Source organism: Phodopus roborovskii, unplaced genomic scaffold (genome assembly GCF_943737965.1).
Source record: "Phodopus roborovskii unplaced genomic scaffold, PHOROB, whole genome shotgun sequence".
Classification (NCBI taxonomy): Eukaryota; Metazoa; Chordata; class Mammalia; order Rodentia; family Cricetidae; genus Phodopus; species Phodopus roborovskii.
Genome location: NW_026126571.1, coordinates 1,983,046 through 2,000,699, shown reverse-complemented (window position 1 = coordinate 2,000,699; position 17,654 = coordinate 1,983,046). Strand labels below are relative to the sequence as shown.

Below are 17,654 nucleotides of genomic sequence, written 5' to 3'. Positions count from 1 at the left end.
GATGAGTGACCTGCCATCACACTGGCTTGCTGAGCTCTGGCAGGATGCCACCTGCCCTGAGAGTCAGGAACCTCCCAACACAATACTACAGCACCAGGGCTCCAGCACCACACGGCACCACCACACGGCACAGCACCAGGCTCCAGCACCGCACCGCACAGCACGCTGGCTCTTCACAGCTTGGGTTCAACTTCTTGTTTCCAAAGATACAGTAGCCCTTTCTCAGTATCAACAAACTTTGGGGCGATTTAAAAAAAAAAAAAAAATTGCCACTAAGCTTCCTTCAGCCCGGTTACTCACTGGCTTCATCAATGAGATGGGAAGGGCTCCTAGGAGCCTCTCGACTCCTGCTCCAGCGTGAGGTGCTGCCTAGCGAACCAGGACATCGTATGACTTGATAAATAACGGACAGAGGATTCAGTGTGGAGACTAGCAAGCTTGAAGCTGTCTACTTCCAACCTGGTTTCTGGGGACACCTAACACCAGCATCTCCAGGGGGCCCCCAGATGTCTACAGCTTCTCCCATTCCACACAGGGGAACGGGGTGGTCCCAGAGGCTCCCCGGCCTGTGGGAAGGAAGGATAGACCAGGGCTACGTGCTAACCTTGGTTTGTGGTGGGGATGCAGATGGCTGGGACCTGCAGCTCCCAGGAGGCTGGGCTCGCCCGGCAGAAAGCACTGACGGTCTTTCCCGCCCATCTGTAACCATTACTATTGTCGCTTAAAAAAAAAAAAACCCAATAAATATACATTTTAAATGGAATTTAAAACTACGCTCCTTTGTGAAAGGACACTATAAACTCTTTCCATTATTGTGATATACAAGGATAAAGTTTTAAAAACAAAGAGAAAACAAAAGCCCCTCAAAGCAAGGGGAAAAAAAAATAAAGACAATGTGGAGATATAAATATTAAGATCACGAAGGGGAAAAAAAAAAAAAAAAAAAAAAAAAAAATCACCCGACAGCCGTAGTTTCTTCTTCAAAGTGCTGGGGAAGTTGAGAGGGAGGGCGGATCAGTTCTGAGGTTTGGACCATAAATACATATATATGATAGGCATATCCATATATGTAGATATAGAGAGACTTCTGCACCCCCAACCCGCCCCCGGGCACAGGGGCAAAAGCACCAGAGGCAGCTCGGGCCGGGCCCGACGCTGAGGTACGCTGGCTCCTGGCACCTAGATCCAGCGGCTGTAGGGGCCAGTGACCTTTGTGTAGGCGTAAGAGGACACGGTGACGGCGGAGTCTGTGGGCATGGCCAGCGCCTGCCGGGTGGGGACAGCCCCCTTTTCTTTGTGCTGGGGCTCAGCCACCATGGCGCCCCCCCACTTGCGCTTTCTCCCGTAGAGCTTGGCCTCCTGCTGGCCCAGGCCGAGGCGCGCAGCTTCCTCCTGCCGCTGCCGGGCCCGCTCTGCCAGCTGCTTCATCTTGGCCTCCCAGAGCGCCAGCCCGTGGTTGGGCTGGTTGAGGTTCTTATGCTGGTAGAAGACCAGCGAGATGCGGGTGGGGTGGCAGCGGTTGGGTTTCTTGAGTGGCGTGGTGGCGTGCAGCTCTCGCCGGGCACACTCGATGAGGATGGAGCAGTGGGCGGGGGCCACAGCCACCCCACCGATGTTCTCATCCAGGAAGTTGTGCTCACTGTCTGACCACAGCTCTTCCTCATCCTCCTCCACTCCTGGGGCGCCCTTCTCTTCCTTCACCGCCTTGCTGGAGGCCTCCTCAGCCGCCCCCTCCTCCAGGCTGAAGGGATCCCACAGCTTCTCCTCTGACTTCAAGGCTCCGAACAGCTTCTCACCGGAGCCCAGGGGCATGCCGAAGGTCTGCCAGGTCTTGTCCAGCTGGCTGGGCCCTGGCGTGGGAGCCCTCCCCTCCTCCACTTTCACAGGGTTCCACAACTTGTCTTGGAACCCAGGGCCACCCCCCCATGGCTTCTCAGTCAGGCTGGAACCAGTCAAGGCTGAGGTGCTGTTCCCAAACTTGCAGGGGCTCCATGGCTTGCCACGAAGCCGTCCCCCAGGGTGGGGGGCCGACTGCTGGCCTTCACCAGTGAACAGTCCCCACTGGCTATCTGGGAAGTGTGAAGGGGTCAGACAGCTGGCCCCAAAAGAATTGAGCTTGTCTGGAACAATGGTGGTGCTCTCTCCGGAAGGGAACACTCCCCAGTTGCCACCTACACTGTTAGTCCTCTTGGGGGACATGCTCCGCCCTGAGTACTGTCCCCACAGGTGACTGGGTCCTCCATTCTGAGATGCCTCGGGCAAGGGAGCTCTGCCCATCTTACCGGAGTCTCTGGGCGCAGACTCAGCCTGGGTCAGAGGGTCTACCGGCTCTTGCTTGATGGATCTGTTGTAGCAATTGGCGCTCTGAGCAAAGGGAGATGGGTCCCTGGATGCCGGGTGGAGCTGGGGGACCTTGGGTAGCAGATATTCCTTGGGGCCTGGGTAAGCAGGCTGCTGGTGGTGAGGGGCAGGGTGGTGGGTGTCTGTGGAAACAGCCTGGCCTGGCAGCTCGGCAAACTCAGCACCGCCGTAGGCCGGGGTCAGGCTGTTATGTAGAGCATGGATGTCTGGGTTCTTCTCAAAACTGCTTCCGCCGCCCCCATGTCCCCAGGCACCGGGACCCAGGAACTGGGAGGGGAAGACAGGGTTGCTAGATGGAAAGCCGTAGTAGCTGAAGGAGGAAAGTGTGTACTTGGAGTGGAAGCCGTTGACGGAGGCCAGGCCGGGCTGTGCATAGCGAGAGTGATAGGAATATGCGCTGCTCATGCTGTAGGGGTCGGAGGGCCGGCAGCTGCCTAGCACCGAGTAGCTCTCCACCACCGCGTTACCGCTGTACTTGAAGGAGCTGAAGTGGTTCTGTGGCTCCACCTTGAGGGACGGCTTCAGGCTTTGCTGTGACAATCCGCCCTTCAGAGACAGGCCTGGGGAAGGGCAGAAGGCAAGGTAGAAAAGGAGGCAGACACCACAGCCTGGCAATGTCTAGCTGCAGGGGAGATGCGAACCTCCTTCCTTGCCCGAGAGTTGTTCTCTCTGCAGATCAGGAAGGGACGAGGTGCTGAGGTAAGTTCAAGCCCAGCCTGGGCTTGCTCCCTGGGCACCCCACAAGGACCCCAAGGTGAGACGATAGCTCGTGGAGAGGCATGTCCTCGGCCATCACCGTACTGCCCGACCCAGAAAATGCCTTAGTTTTGACTGAAGCTCGTTATCCCAAGCGTGGGCTTAGGAACACAGCAAGGGGAGAATGGGCACTCAAGACACTCAGAGCCCACTTCCTACCTATGGTGGCCCCGAAATAACGGTCTCCCCCCACCCCCCAGACTCAGTGAGAGCACACTGGAGAAGCCAAACGCCGGTCCTCCAAAGAGCATCTTCCTGAGGGACAGAGTGAACCGCCCGCCTCGGGACCTGCCCTCTTCAGTGGCCTGTGTGATGTGAGGTGGGGTGATACCCCTTGAGGACAGGGCCCACACGCCTGTCCTCGTCACCCCCTTGCTTACCCGGGTCAGTGGTGACGCCCGCCAACTCCAGAGCCTCCTGCTTGATCTTCTCTGGTGTGCTTAGTTTCTCCTTCTGTAGCTTCTTCTTCTCGGCTGCTGCCTTCCTGGCTTCTAGCTGCCGTTGGCGGCAAGACTTGGCAGGCTCAGGCAGGCGCCGGACCTCTCTCGGGAAAGCAGTGAGCACCTGGATGGCCCCACTGCTCACCTTGGCGTTCTGGTTCTCCTCGCTGCCAAACTCATCCGTGTTGGCCATCTTGTACAGGGGCAGAACGTGCAGCTGCTCGTCTTCAGGGATCTGGCCCACACAGCGATTGTCTTCCTTGGTCAGGGTACAGACCTGCCCCACACAGGTAGAGAAGGCACTGCATTGGAGCCCGGGCTTGGGGAGAGGGGGCCCGAGCCTCCAAATGTGTGGCAGCCACATGAGTCCTATCACCAGCCATCCACCTGTCCCATCACACTCTCCTGACCACTCAGGTTCTAAAAACTAACACCACAGCAGCCGGGAGGCACTGTCAGAGGCTCCGGTTCTCCATCTCCTATGCCCAGTGGCAGATGCTTTTGCCTTTAGTCCATTGCTGCTGCATGGGGCCACAGCCACCGGCTAATAACGCCTCCCCCCTCCCAAGTCCTGAACACTCATCTCCTTTGCTTCCAAGGTAATGTTTCTTTTTATTAAAAGTGACCTCAGCCAAAATAAGAAAAAAAAAAAAAAAAAAAAAAGTAGCTGGGCAGTAGTTGCACACGCTTTAATCCCAGTACTCAGGAGGTAGAGGTAGGTGATCTCTCGAGTTGGAGGCCAGCTTGCTTTACAGAGCGAGTTCTAGGACAGCCAGGACTGCTACATAGAGAAACCCTGTCTCAAAAATTAAAAATTGTAAACATTACATGCATACGCACGTATATAATACTTTTGGATAACGAAGCAGGACATTATACATAGTTTTTTAAACAACGTATTTGAATATAGTACAAACATTTCTTGCACATAAATCTTCTAATAAAATTTACCCTTTTTTTGGGACAGGGACTTATATAGCCCTGGAACTTGTTATATACACTAGGTTGACCTTGAACTCGCCTCTGCCTCCCAAGCACTGGGACTAAAGGTATACAGCATCATGTCTGCCCTCTGGTTTTTCAGGTAAGACTTCACGCTGTGGCCTCAGGTGGCCATAATCACCCTGCTCCTGCTCCTGCGTGCTGGGATTACAGGCATGTGTGACTATGGAATCCATGCTCTGAGACACCCTACCAGCCACTGCCAGGCGCCCTCCAACTGTCTTCACACTGTGGTTCTGTCTTCCAGATCTACCACATTCATCCCTTTAAGAACACTTCAGTAGTTAAAACTATTCAGTTTTTATAATTCATATAAAGTCATCTTTATATTCAGGCTTCAGTTGGAGCATTATGCACCACTAGCCACTACATGCAATCCAAGGACCACCCAGATGCCTGACTTATGGCATGTATGCCCAACTGCACATGGTTTTACACACACACACACACACACGGACGGACACAGAGACACAGACACACAGACAGAGACACACACACACAGAGACACACACACACAGAGACACACACACACAGAGACACACACACACAGAGACACACACAGACAGAGACACACACAGACAGAGACACACACAGACAGAGACACACACAGACAGAGACACACACAGACAGAGACACAGAGACACACACAGACAGAGACAGAGACACACACAGACAGAGACACAGAGACACACACAGACAGAGACACAGAGACACACACAGACAGAGACACAGAGACACAGAGACACAGAGACACACAAGACACACAGACACACAGACACACAGACACACAGACACACAGACACACAGACACACAGACACACAGACACACAGACACACAGACACACAGACACACAGACACACAGACACACCCCACTGCTGTTCTGGGACCAGCTTTGTTTAGTCAAAGGTAACTCGACTTATCCATCTTGCTCTGCTCTCTGTTTTCATTGTGTCGCTTTGTGTACCGAACAGAAGCTTTACACTACTCAGGCTGTGACTCCACACACGCAGGCTTCCTTACCACAGTGCACCCATTGTAGAGGTTGTGTTGGTCCTTGTGGGCATGGGCACAGAAGTCCATGCACGCCGTGACTCCTGAGAAGGGCCGCCCTTCCTTCAGGCCGAGGCGGCAGTCGATAGCCACTTCCTCGTTGGTCACCTGTGAAGGCCAAGGGCAGCTGTTTGGGAGGCCTGAGTGACTAGCCCTGACGCTGCACCTGCGTCTCCGCCTCAGGGAAGAGCAGGTTAACGGTCACAGCTGTCCTGTGAACCCGGGCCACGAGAGGGAAGGTCTTCCAGGTGAGAAGACCTGAGCTGTAGGACTCGCTCTTCCTAGGTCAGCTCGAGTGTCTGCCTAGGAGGACAGGAACTCAGACCTCTGTGGAGGAAGTCAGGCCAGAGGACAACCAGGGAGAGGGGATGGGTTAGGCTGTGTAAACAAAGCATCTCACACATCTCACAGGAGACGTCTAGGCGGAATCTCCTTCAAAACACAAGGGAGGCCAGGCCGCACGTTCTAACATCAGGGAACCGGAGTAAAAAATGGCGCATGACAGGCAAAGGTACCTACCTGGTTCTGATAGGCCTGTGGGGCAAGCCGCTTGTACAGGGGTGCAACTTCAGTGGCCAGGTCCTGGAAGCTGTTCCGGAGTACTTCTTCCTGCAGAGAACGGTTAGGCACATCAGAGTTGCCCTGCCTGGGAAACTTACCGCCAGAAACGAGCCCCACCGGAACCACTGCTGGGTACCACCGGGAAGGAGGAAGTGTTCCTCTGTTGCGTCCATTTTAAAGCTGGGGAAACTGAGGCTCACCAGGAAAAGTCACCCTGGCTGCTGAGCTGCTATGTCCATCCCGCGCAGCCCTGTTTAGCTGCAGCAGGCCTGCCGCTCTCAGAGCTGAATACCGTGGGTCACAGGTGTGGGTGCCTGTGCCCACGTTAGAGAAAAAGCAAACCGACAGGACCGTACTGGAGACGCACAGCCGGCCCAGAGCCTGTTGCCAGCCCGTATCAGAGAGACAAACCCAATGCTCTGGCTGCTGCAGCCTTCTGAAATGCAAGGTAGGGATGAATTGCAAGGTAGGGCTCCACGTGGCTCCTGTACAAGACAGCAAAAATGTCTCCAGCACAAAGGAAGGCCCGCCCGCAGGGCGGCTGCGTACCTACCCCAGCAGCGGCTCTCACAAGCAGCGCCAGCCTTTCTGTTCCCTCTCGGGCCTTACACTATAGTCATCACAGGGGGCTTGCGGGGGTTCGAGGCCATGATCATGAACACAGAGCCGCTCTCGCGGAGGGAGCAGCCGCTCACACAGAGCATAGCGAGAAGCTGAGGTCACAGCTCAGGCAGGCGACACCACCCATGCGACGCTGTGTCAGGGCCTGGTGACTGCACTGGCTGCTGCTGTCCGGACGCTGCCACCAGCACAGTGGGCGCAAAGCAACACAGCTCCAAGGTGAGGCTCACGAGCCAGGGGAGCACAGGCCTGGGAGGAGCCCCACCTCCTTCCCTGTGAGCCACACTCAGGTCTGAATGACAATGTCTGGGGGTATGGGTGGTCCTGAAGTATGTGCGAACCCAGCAACAGCCAGTGCCCGGGACACGGTGAGTGACAGCACCAGAGATGGCGGCTCTCGGAGAAGCCAAGCCGTACTGTTTCATATCCTGACAAGTCTTAGGCCCTTGGGCTCTTCAACCCACTGATGAAGCAGGCACGTTTGCCCCTTTAGGAGAAGGGGGGTCCTGTCTTACAAATTAGAGTATTTTAAGCTTACAAAATAGTCTAAGTTTTTTGGGGGGAAAGTTCTGAATTTGGAAAAAAGATTTATGTGTGTGTAGTTATGGCGTGTATGTGTGCATGCATGTGTGTTTATGGCACATGTGTGTGCATGCGTGCGCACGTGTGCATGTGCCTGTGGCATGTGTGTGCAGGTGCCCGCAGTTCCCCAGGAGCTGAAGTTACAGATGGGCTGTAAGCCACAATGTGGGTCCTAGGGTATGAACTCAGTCACCTCGAAGACTAGCTGGTACTCTTGACCATTACTCTAATCCGTAAAGACGGTTCATTTTACTTATGAAGAACAAAGCCAGGGAGGTGTTTATATGGGGCACGGAGGTGCCGCCCAGTGGATGTTCCCTGTCCTCAACAGAGAGGGAAGCCCTCCAGGTATGCAGGAGGATGAGGTGGAAAGAGCCTGCTCATCCTGAGACCACCCTGCCGTGGTCATTGCAGCACGGGGCACAGGAAATAGTAAGGCCGTGGAGAAATGGCCTCAGCTGACACGCACAGACCCTCCACCCCGGGGGAAGCTGCAGTAAGACCCAGGCCCCGGAAGGGAGAACGGGATGAGGAGCCATGGAGAGGCCTCACTATAAACCTGTTCCTGTATGTGTGGGCCTCCAGCCAGTGCGCCACGACAGGCCTCCAGCGTGCAGGCAAGGGCCTAGGCATCTGTATGAATGCCTGGGGGGGGGGATGGGATACCTCCCCCAAGCCCAGCAATGACTTAGAGGTCGTCCACAGAGAAGGTCCTTCCTCCCAGGATGACCCTGAAAGATGTCCCACACAGAAATGACCGGGTCACTTTCACACAGGAGAACTGCATTGGCGTCGGAAGTGTTCAGAGGGATTTTTTAAAGCTGCCACGTAAGGACCTGCAGCGAGCAGTCCTCAGTTTTCACGTCACCTGCTAACAAACTTTCTCAGCAGCGTAAGGCTGCTGAAGAATCCCAAGTCAGGCAGCATACATTTCCTACCCATCAGTGTGGTGGCTACCAGCTGTGCAGGTGGGCAAGGGTGAGGAGGGAGGGGCAGGAGGGAGGAGCAGGAGCGGAGGGGTAGGAGGGAGGGAGGGGCGGGGCGGGCCTGGCGCTGCTCCCCTCGCTCACCTCCTTGGGATTGTCCCCCGTGAGCCGGAACTTGCGTGGCGTCTTGCTGCGGGCATACTTGCAGCCGTTGAAGTACATGCTCCAGGAGCAACCGAAGGAGAAGGAGGCACCGCAGGTGTTGGGGTCTTTGCCTTGGCAGGCGCAGGTCCGGCTGCAGCGCACAAGACAAGCCAGGCACACACATGTGACCTCTGCTGACACACACATGTGACCTCTGCTGACACACACATGTGACCTCTGCTGACACGGCCCCGCCCCTGCAGAGCGCCGGGTCCCACCAGCCCGTGCTGACAAGGGCTCCTCCCTCCACCCCACAGCTCTTGCAAGTTCCCTAACACAGGTTATCCTGGGTGGTCACACTCGCTCGGTGAAACACATCTGGTCACGGGGCTACCGGTGACATTCTTGCAGAGGCAAACGCAGGGACAGGAGAGGCACGTGGCTGAGGGCTGAGGGGAGGTCTGCAGGTGGAGGGCACAGGGGAGCTGTGTGCTTGCACTTGCACACATACACGCATGTGTATGTGCAGGCATTGCGGGCACTGACGGACAACCCGCAGGAGCCATTCTCTCCTGGGCTCGGTGGCGATTTCCTTCACCCACTGAGCCACCTCATGGACCCCGATTCTCGGTCTTGACTGGGCTAATTACTATAGATATTTATTAAAATCCTCCAAACCTGCTGGGGGTGGTGGAGCACAATTTTAACCCCAGTACCCTGGAGGTGGAGGCAGGCAGATCTCCCGCAGTTCAAGGCTAGCCTAGTCTACTTAGCTAGTTCTAGGCCAACCAAGGCTATGATAGCAAGACCTTGTCTCGTCAAAAAAAAAAAAAAAAAAAAAACCCTCCAAAATATACACCTAAAGGATAACTTTAATGAAACTAAACACATCCCAATGAAAAGATAGGAAAAATCCAACAGAGATAGGTTAATGTTGGCCTGGGGCTAGAACCCAGGGCCGCCCAGCATTCCAGTGCCTGCTCCCCAGGGTCCTGTAGTCTCACCCACCCCCGCCCCCTCCTTCCGACACATACTCATCATTGAGGCCACATCTCCGGCTGGTAGGGTTCCCGTACTTCCGGAGGGTATCAGTGAGCTCCTGGTAGAGGGTGTCTCCAAGGCTTCGAGGGATGCCCTCCCAGGCCAGGATCAAGATGATAATCACGGCATTCTGACAATGGTGGCCGGCCCGATGCCGCACCAGGCACAGCAGCTTCTCCTCCAGTGTGCCTCTCCGGATCACCTGCAGAGACGTAGGACTGAGCTATTAGCCTGCAGAAGCCACAGAGCTCCGCATGGCATATGCCCCTCACACTACTCCACAGACCTGGGGTTGTGGGTCTTTGGGACACAGTATCAGAGGAAGAACAAGGTTTTTAAACAGCAAAATAAAAACTAATTATGATAAAGTCTAAGACACTCGTGACCACCAAGTGTGCTGGTGCACGCCTTTAATCACAGCACTGCAGAGGCAGGTGGATTTCTGAGTTCAAGACCAGCTTGGTCTTCAGCAAGTTCCAGAACAGCCAGGGCTACACCCAGGGACCCCGTCTTGAAGGCAAAACAAAACAAAAAAGACATTTGTGAACAAGCAAGCAAGCTTAAGAGTAAAAATAAGTAAAATTGTGAGCCAGGGACACAGGGAAGTGTGTCCCCAGAGCATCTGCAGAGAACGTGGTGCATCTGTGTGTGTTTGCACTTGGAGTGGAACACTATCAGAACAGTCTGAGGCGCTACGTGCAGAATCAACACATAACCCACAGTTCTGTGGACGTGAAGTTCAGGGACGAACCCGGGCTGCAGACAGCTGCCACTGACCCCGTGCAGGTTACACGGAAATGAGAGGCTGGGTAGGCCAACAAGGATACGGGCCCCGATGCAGCCAGGGGTTAGTGGGGGCATGTTTCGTCAGCTTTCCCAGCTTGTGAGAAAAAGCAGAAATGATGAGCTTTACAGCCCCATGCTGCCCCTTCTGAGACAGGATACTATGTAACCCTGAACTTAAGATGCAGACTAGGTTGGCCTTGAAAACACAGATCTGCTTGCCTCTGCCTCTCAGATGCTGGGATTAAAGGTGTTCATCGTTGTACTTTGCCAAAAACTTTAAAGAGTTTTCTTCATTTGAATAGTTACATGTATGTATGTGTGTGCACATATTCATGAGTTATACATGAACACAGAGCCACCAGAGGCCAGAAACGGCACTGGATTCTCCTGTATGAGTGGTAAAACTCCTAACCTTTGAGCCATTTCAGCCCTCAGATTCCTATTTTAAAGACGTAAGTACCACACTCTGTTACTTGGTAAATACACACAGTGTTTAGTGTACATTTAGTGACCTTAAGCTCACCCACCATGTTGCACGGCTACCATTTCCTCTAGAACTCCAAATATAAAGATCAAAGTTTGATCATAAAACAGCAATGCTCCAACTCTTCCCTTCTGGTGCTCCCCGACCTGAGATCACCCTCTTACTGAGTTTATTTAGTGTGTCTGTGCACGCCCATGCAGGCCAAAGGATAACCTTTAGGATCCAGTCCTCTCCCATCACCTAGTAAGCCCTAGGGATGGAATTCACGTCACAAGGCCCATGCGAAGAGCCTTTACCCACTGAGCTATCTTGCTGACCTCACAATTTGTCTTTTTTTTTTTTTTTTTTTTTTTTTTTTTTTTTTGGTTGAGGTGCATTCTAGGCAAGCACTTTTATTACTAAGCTATATTCCAAGTCATTCAGCATTGCAGTTCCTGCCTCTTAATCTGACTTTGAAGCTCCTACCTCATGTACGTGAAATCATGTGCGGTCTCAAGGTGTTCTGTTTGTTGTAGCATGTGTCATGACTTCCTGAGAACCTTATAGAGTATTTTGTGTTTTGTATGCTACTACACATGCTGCCCTGATCATGAGGTCTTTGTCTAAGGTGTGCTCTAAGGCCATTCCCCATTTCCCTGCCCACAATCAACTATCCTTTTTTAAACTGTATTGCTAAGGCTAAATACTGCGTCAGGGCTCCTGGTATGTTGCTGGAATCCCGGTGGGCTGTGGGAGGCCAACTGTCAGCACTGACAAGTACCCGCAGGATGCTGGTGCGACAGAGGTCCCCGCAACAGGGTTCTCCAGGCTTCGTGTGTGGTGATGCCTTGCTTGTTCAAATAAAGCCAGCCTGTCTGAAGGTCAGAGAACGGAGCTTGCTGCCAACTAATCATAGAGGTCCAGAGGTCTATACAGACAGACAGGAACTGAAATGGCTGGGTGGAAACAGGATTCCCTCTCTTGTCTGTGTGTTTACTTGGGACTGACTGGCTGCAGGACCTGGCGGGACAGAAACTCCTGTCTACACTTACGGTCGGATCTCCTGACTATCTCTCTATGGCTAACATCGTTTTCAAGCTTGAGTTCTCTGAAGAGGTAGTTACCACCCTAGCACATTAGACCTCCAACTGCAAGAGTCCCCGCCCACGGGGCGGAGGCAACTTGCTTCCTCACACTTTAAGAAGCACCAGGTGAGAAGTCCTACAGCAATGCCCTGGGAGTGCTGCAAACAAGCAGCGTGTGGTAATTTAAGTTCAGTTATTTTCATTAAACTCAGATGCAGAGGCAAGGAGCGATCCCAGGGAAACGTGCAGAGTGTGCAGCTGACATCCACGGCAGCCACACGAACGGGATGCAGCCTTTCTGCCTTTGCACGAGGACCCTCCCTCCCGGAAATGTTTCTACTCACTCCTTGGGCCCCAGTCACGTCCCTGTTCCAGGCTCACCTAGTCTCCGTCCCTCAACTCCTACAACAGTAGCGACCCTGTTAAGCCTAGTGTTCCCAGGTCTGTGACCTTGCCTCCAGGGTGCCTAAGACGCTGAACATGGACACCGTTTTCCACATGGACCAGATACCCAGAGCCCAGGGCAAGGCTGAGCGAGCTGGGGGTCTGAGTCAGTGATGTTCTCCCTGACTAGATGTCCTGGAGCCCTGCTCAGGGGCCTCAGCTTGCCTCACTGAGCTCAGCTTTCAGTGTCTTCCTTGGTAGAGGACACAATTACTGGCCACTCACACAGAAAAGAGGAGTCAAAATCCTTGGGGCGGGGGCGGGGTCCAACGGGCTAGGCCAGCAGCATCTCTAGCTCCTGTCTTCCTATACCCACGGCCCTTACCCAGGTCTCACACAGTGAGAGTAAAGATGAACAGCTCCTGACAGCACAGGATGCCTGGTCCTGGCATGTAAGTGGGACAAAGACAATCAGGGGCCATGAGGGTCGTAGGTTCAGGGCCCCATGATGGTAAATATGTCCATTTCCTCTCACCAGCTCAGGGGACAATAACACCCAGGCACAGCCTGGCTGTTGAGACCCAACACTCACCCACTTGGCAATAGGGCAGCCTCGAGAGCTCTTCCCCTCCTTCCCTGTGTAGATGACCTTCTCGATCCGGATAGCTTTCCCTTTTTCTCCATACCTAGAAAGGAGACAAGCCACAGCAGCACAGTGAATACACGGGCAGTATGCTACGTAACTGTAGCCAGGTCCCCGAGTTTGCAGCCATAGTCTTCACATATGTAAACTGGACATTAAGGCAGCTCTTCCTCCCAGGCTTGACAATGCACATCAAGGATCTTAGTGTGAGGGAAGAAGTCAGTAAATCTCTTAACATAAAAGCCATTTTCTTTTTAATAGGCCTTCAGTATCTTCCGTAGACAAGGGCCACTGGCCGTCCTGACCTGCACACTCTTCCAGTCTGTGACGACAGAGCTCCTGCCATGCTTTGCTCATTGTGGACCTCACCGAGGGTCTTTCCAGACATCCCTCTGCATGAAGTTGGCCGGAGCTGAGGCAAAGGCATCTCTCCTCTGAAGGGAATGCTGAAGGTGTCCCTTGAGGAGCTAAGACTTGTAGCTGGGCATCAATTAACTTAGCAAATGCACTTTTAACACTTAGAGGACTAAAGCATTTTTTTTTTAATCAACATGGGTTTCTAAGAAAGACTGACTTATCCTGTGTGTGTGTGTGTTGTGTGTGTGTGTGTGTGTGTGTGTGTGTGAGTGTGTAATCTGAGAAAACATGGAAGAGGGTGGGGGGGCGTATCAGATCCCTTGGAACTGGAATTATAGGCATTTGCAGGATGGCTGGCTTGCTCTGTAGGTGCTGACAACCAAACTCTGGACCTTGAGACTGCAGTGTAAGCACTCTCTACGTCATCCCTCAGGGGCCAACATGGAGAGGCTTTTAAAGTAAAAATGCACTTGTAGTCCGTAGTGAATTCATTTGATTACAACATTTAAGTATGCCATTTCAGAAGGCATAATGCTGCCCCAATGTGTACAGTTTAAGATACCCCATATTCTTTATCTCCTGGGCTCCATCACTATGCCCTAGGACCAAGTGGACCAGGACACAGGTCTTGGATGCAGCTTGGTGGTGCAAAGGTTGGCGTGATTAGTTCCCCTTGGTCTATGGTCTATGACTTCTCTATGTACTTATGCACATCATGCCTTTAACAAAGTGTCTGGAAAAAAAAAAAAATCAGGGGCCAAGGTGCTTTCTCTACTCTGCACTGATTTTTTTTTTTTTTTTTTTCTTTTTCCTTTTCTGAGATAGAGTCTCACTGTGTAGCCCAGGCTGGTCTAGGAACTCAGTCCTCATGACCTTCCATTCCTAAGGGCTGGGGTTGCAGGCATGTACCATGCCCAGCCAATACTTAAGCTGTCGTTTCCCTCACTGAAAAGGGAGCAGAGTTTCTTTTCAAACACTGAACTAAGCTGTCATCTCACTCAGATCTTAGGGGAGGGGAAAAGCGCTCCTGCCCACGTTAACAGGCAAGGGCTGCACAGCTTTACAGGAGGTGCTTGCAGACCCCACTGAGCATCTGTGCAGCAGGACCCCGCGGTGCTGCTCTTGTTTGCTGCCCGGATGGGTCAGGACAGCCCCCACAGGCAGGCCTGGGACCCAGGTTTGTCTAGGGAGCCCTGTCAGGAACTATCATTTTCTCCACAGGGGGGTGAGCGGAGGTCACAGGCTCTGGTTTTCTAGCCAGCTCCTCCTCCACTGTCCTGTCCTTGTGAGATTGTGCCTCTAAGTTTTCATTGGAGACGACACCACCACCACCCCAAAAAAATTAAAGCCAAGGGGTAGTGGCTCACATCTTTAGTCTTCAAGTCCCTGACTAGTTTGTTCTACAAAGTGAGTTCCAGGACAGCCAGAAGTATTACACACACACACACACACACACACACACACACACACACGAGAGAGAGAGAGAGAGAGAGAGAGAGAGAGAGAGAGAGAGCGCACATACAATACAAACGTGGCACGTGAACTAGCTTGTTGGAGCCCACTCCCCATGGTGGGAGGCCATGCTCAGTCTTAATGCATGGGAGAGGGGCCTGTCCCTGTCCCAACCTATTGTGCAACCTATTGTGCAGACTATGTTGACTCCTCATGGGAGCCCTTACCCCTGAGAAGCGGAATGGGGGGTGGAGAGGGGAGCGGAAGGATGGGTGGGAGGGAGAACTGTGGGTGGAATGTAAAGTGAAATGTGAAAGAATAAACAATTTTTAAAAAGGTCATAAGTGGCTGGAGAGACGGCTCAGCGATTAAGAGCACTGGTTGTTCTAGAGAACCCAGGTTCAATTTCCAGCACCCACATGGTAGCTCACAACTGTCTAACTCCAGTTCCAGGGTCAACAGACACCCTCATACAGGTACACACGCAGGCAAAACATCAATGCATATAAATTAAATTCTCATTTAAACACATTTGGGGGGAGAGGGCATGCCTTGGCGTATGTGTGGGGGTCAGAGGACAATTTCGTGGGAGGAAGCCTGTTTCTCTTTTCCTCCCGAGGGTTTCAAGATGACAGCCCAGGCTTGACACCAAGTGCCTTTACCCACGGAGCCGCTTGCTGGCCCCCCCCGTTCCTCCCTGAACAGAACTTGATAGCCAACTTCGGCTTTGGTTGTTTCTCTTTAAATGTCTCGCTCCCTGGCTTATCATGTCAATTACCAGGCTTAGTCCAAGCGAATCTGCAAGGACCAGCTTAAGCATCACTGAGGATGACGAACATCTTGGCCTATGGTTCTTGAAGGGGCCCCAGGGTCACCAGCAGAGGTCTCCCTGCCTGTGCTTTGCGAGCCCTCAGCAGCTTTGGACTCCTGCTCAAGGGTGAAGGACTTTCCCCAGGGTTTGCTGTCCAGCACTAACGAGATCGGTGTTCGTTAAGCTCTGAGGACTGTGAGCAGTGCATGCTGGCTGCAGAGGACCTTTCCTTGATGGAACTCCAGGCTCTGGGTAGTGGGACCCATCTACAGACCGGAGCTGACAACTGACTCCAGTTATCTACCGACAACAGGACCTGCGTATCCAGTAGCTGTGATACACTGGGCTCCCTCCTTCAGGTCTGTGCCTTACAAAAGCTAAAAGCACCAGCGTCTCCCTGACTTTGGCCTCTCTGACAATACAGTCATCCTACAAAGAAAAAGTGAAGAGAGAGCTAAAGTCAGCCGGGACAAGTCACAAACTCGACACCCTCGTGAGAAATTCTTCACTCACTGGCTTCCCTCCTTGCTCCAGAAATGAAAGCATCTGCAAGATAAGCTCAATGGGAAGAGGGAAAGGCGGGCTGCTGTACAAAATGTGACCACAGGTTTTGTGTTGTTAGGAACCGAGCCTGGAAGAATTCATCCTATGCAGACTCCCAAAGGGGAGCCCTCCCGTCACTCCCAGGGTCCTGGCTCTCAACTCGCTGGGGATGCAAGCACTGCCTGCTCCATGACTCATGGGGTCCTTATGTGGAAACACGCCATTTGCTGAGGCAAACATAAGCACTGCCAGCTCCGAGGGTCCCTCCCTTGGATCACTGCCTGAAGAAATCTATAGCTGGCTGTTATTTTTAAAGCAGGGAGGGAAAAGTACAACCTCAACACTATCGCTCCCTCCAGATTCTTTCTTCAGAACGCACTCTGCTGTAATTAAGGTTACTGAGACTTAGAAAGCTGTCTGGAAATCTTGGAAGACATTAACATCCACCACCACCCCCCACTCCACAGGAGTACTACCAAATCCAACTGAACCACCACTGTACTCTCCCCCTGCAATCCCTTACGGAAGCCCGCGGCCAAGCTCGGTGTGGGGGACCAGACCCCAGCACTTGATAGGGGGCGGCAGGACTAGGACATCAAGGCCGGTGTCAGCCACACAGATACACAGAACGTTTACGGTCTGCCTGGGCTGTCTAAAACTCTGTTTCAACCAACAAAAACCACAACAAAATAATCAACAAAATTAAGTCATTATCCAAACGTGTAGTCTGCAAGATGCGGCGGGCGCTTGAGGAGGCCCATACAAACACACATGGATCTAAGTTTCTTGTTCTGGGCGCAGGCGGGGCTCTTCCAATCAGGACTGCGTTTAGAATGGGTCTCTAAAAACCGGGCTTTTCTGACGGCTATGTTGAGATGCTCCCAGGTGGCACAGGAAACGATGGCTGCAGATCAGTGACCTCCACCCAGCTCAGTTTACAGCAGATCCATCCGCTATCCTATTCCCCGCTGCACTGACTGGCTTAGCCCAGCTCCCACCAACCTATGGAGACTTGGCTCCATGTTTGCAGAAACTAAGACACTAAGCCTTCCATAAAACGGCGTGCGTAAGCAAATGTCGGTCGCCTTTGCTTTTGTTTTATTTAGAATTCTATGATTGATTTTGAGAACGTCAGCGCACGCACGCACGCACACACACACACAGAGCCCACCCTTTTCTGACCACTTGAGACCCACCCTTGAGGTTTTATGTCCATAGCATTCTTACAGGATGTCCTTGTGACATCTGTTTTGTACAAAGGAAACTGAGTCACCCAACTGCTCCAAGTGGACTCGGTTGCAAGTACAGGACCAGAGCTACACCACCACGCACAGACGGCGACACAGTACTATTATCTGCTGTGGCCTGTGCAGCTCTGAAAGCCTCTGTGAGCCAGGCATGGTGGTGCACACCTTTAATCCCAGCACTCAGAGAGCAGAAGCAGATGGATCTCTGAGTTCTAGGACAGCCTGGGCTACACAGAGATCCGGTCTTAAACAAAACAAAGCAACAGACAAAACCCTCAAATAAGTAAATAGTCTTTATGTGAAGGAATAAAGAAAGGAGCCCAGATTCAACACTTTCTCCTAACTCTGGATGTAATGTCCGAAACCTCACAATAAGCCAGTCACAATGCCTCCCTATC

The 17,654-nt window shown here is 52.8% G+C and overlaps 1 protein-coding gene across 1 annotated transcript in view; it reads right to left on the bottom strand.

The window, feature by feature from the left end:
• Positions 1 to 729: 729 nt before the first annotated feature.
• Positions 730 to 17,654, bottom strand: part of Tet3 (tet methylcytosine dioxygenase 3) — an 86,979-nt gene continuing 70,054 nt past the window's right edge. Inside the window, exons 5-11 of the mRNA XM_051202949.1 lie at positions 12,796 to 12,889; positions 9,479 to 9,687; positions 8,445 to 8,595; positions 6,130 to 6,219; positions 5,581 to 5,718; positions 3,498 to 3,834; positions 730 to 2,921 (exon numbers count right to left, since the gene is read on the bottom strand). Coding sequence (XP_051058906.1) covers positions 1,180 to 2,921; positions 3,498 to 3,834; positions 5,581 to 5,718; positions 6,130 to 6,219; positions 8,445 to 8,595; positions 9,479 to 9,687; positions 12,796 to 12,889 — 2,761 coding nt within the window. The 3' untranslated portion in view covers positions 730 to 1,179. The remainder of the gene's footprint in view (positions 2,922 to 3,497; positions 3,835 to 5,580; positions 5,719 to 6,129; positions 6,220 to 8,444; positions 8,596 to 9,478; positions 9,688 to 12,795; positions 12,890 to 17,654) is intronic.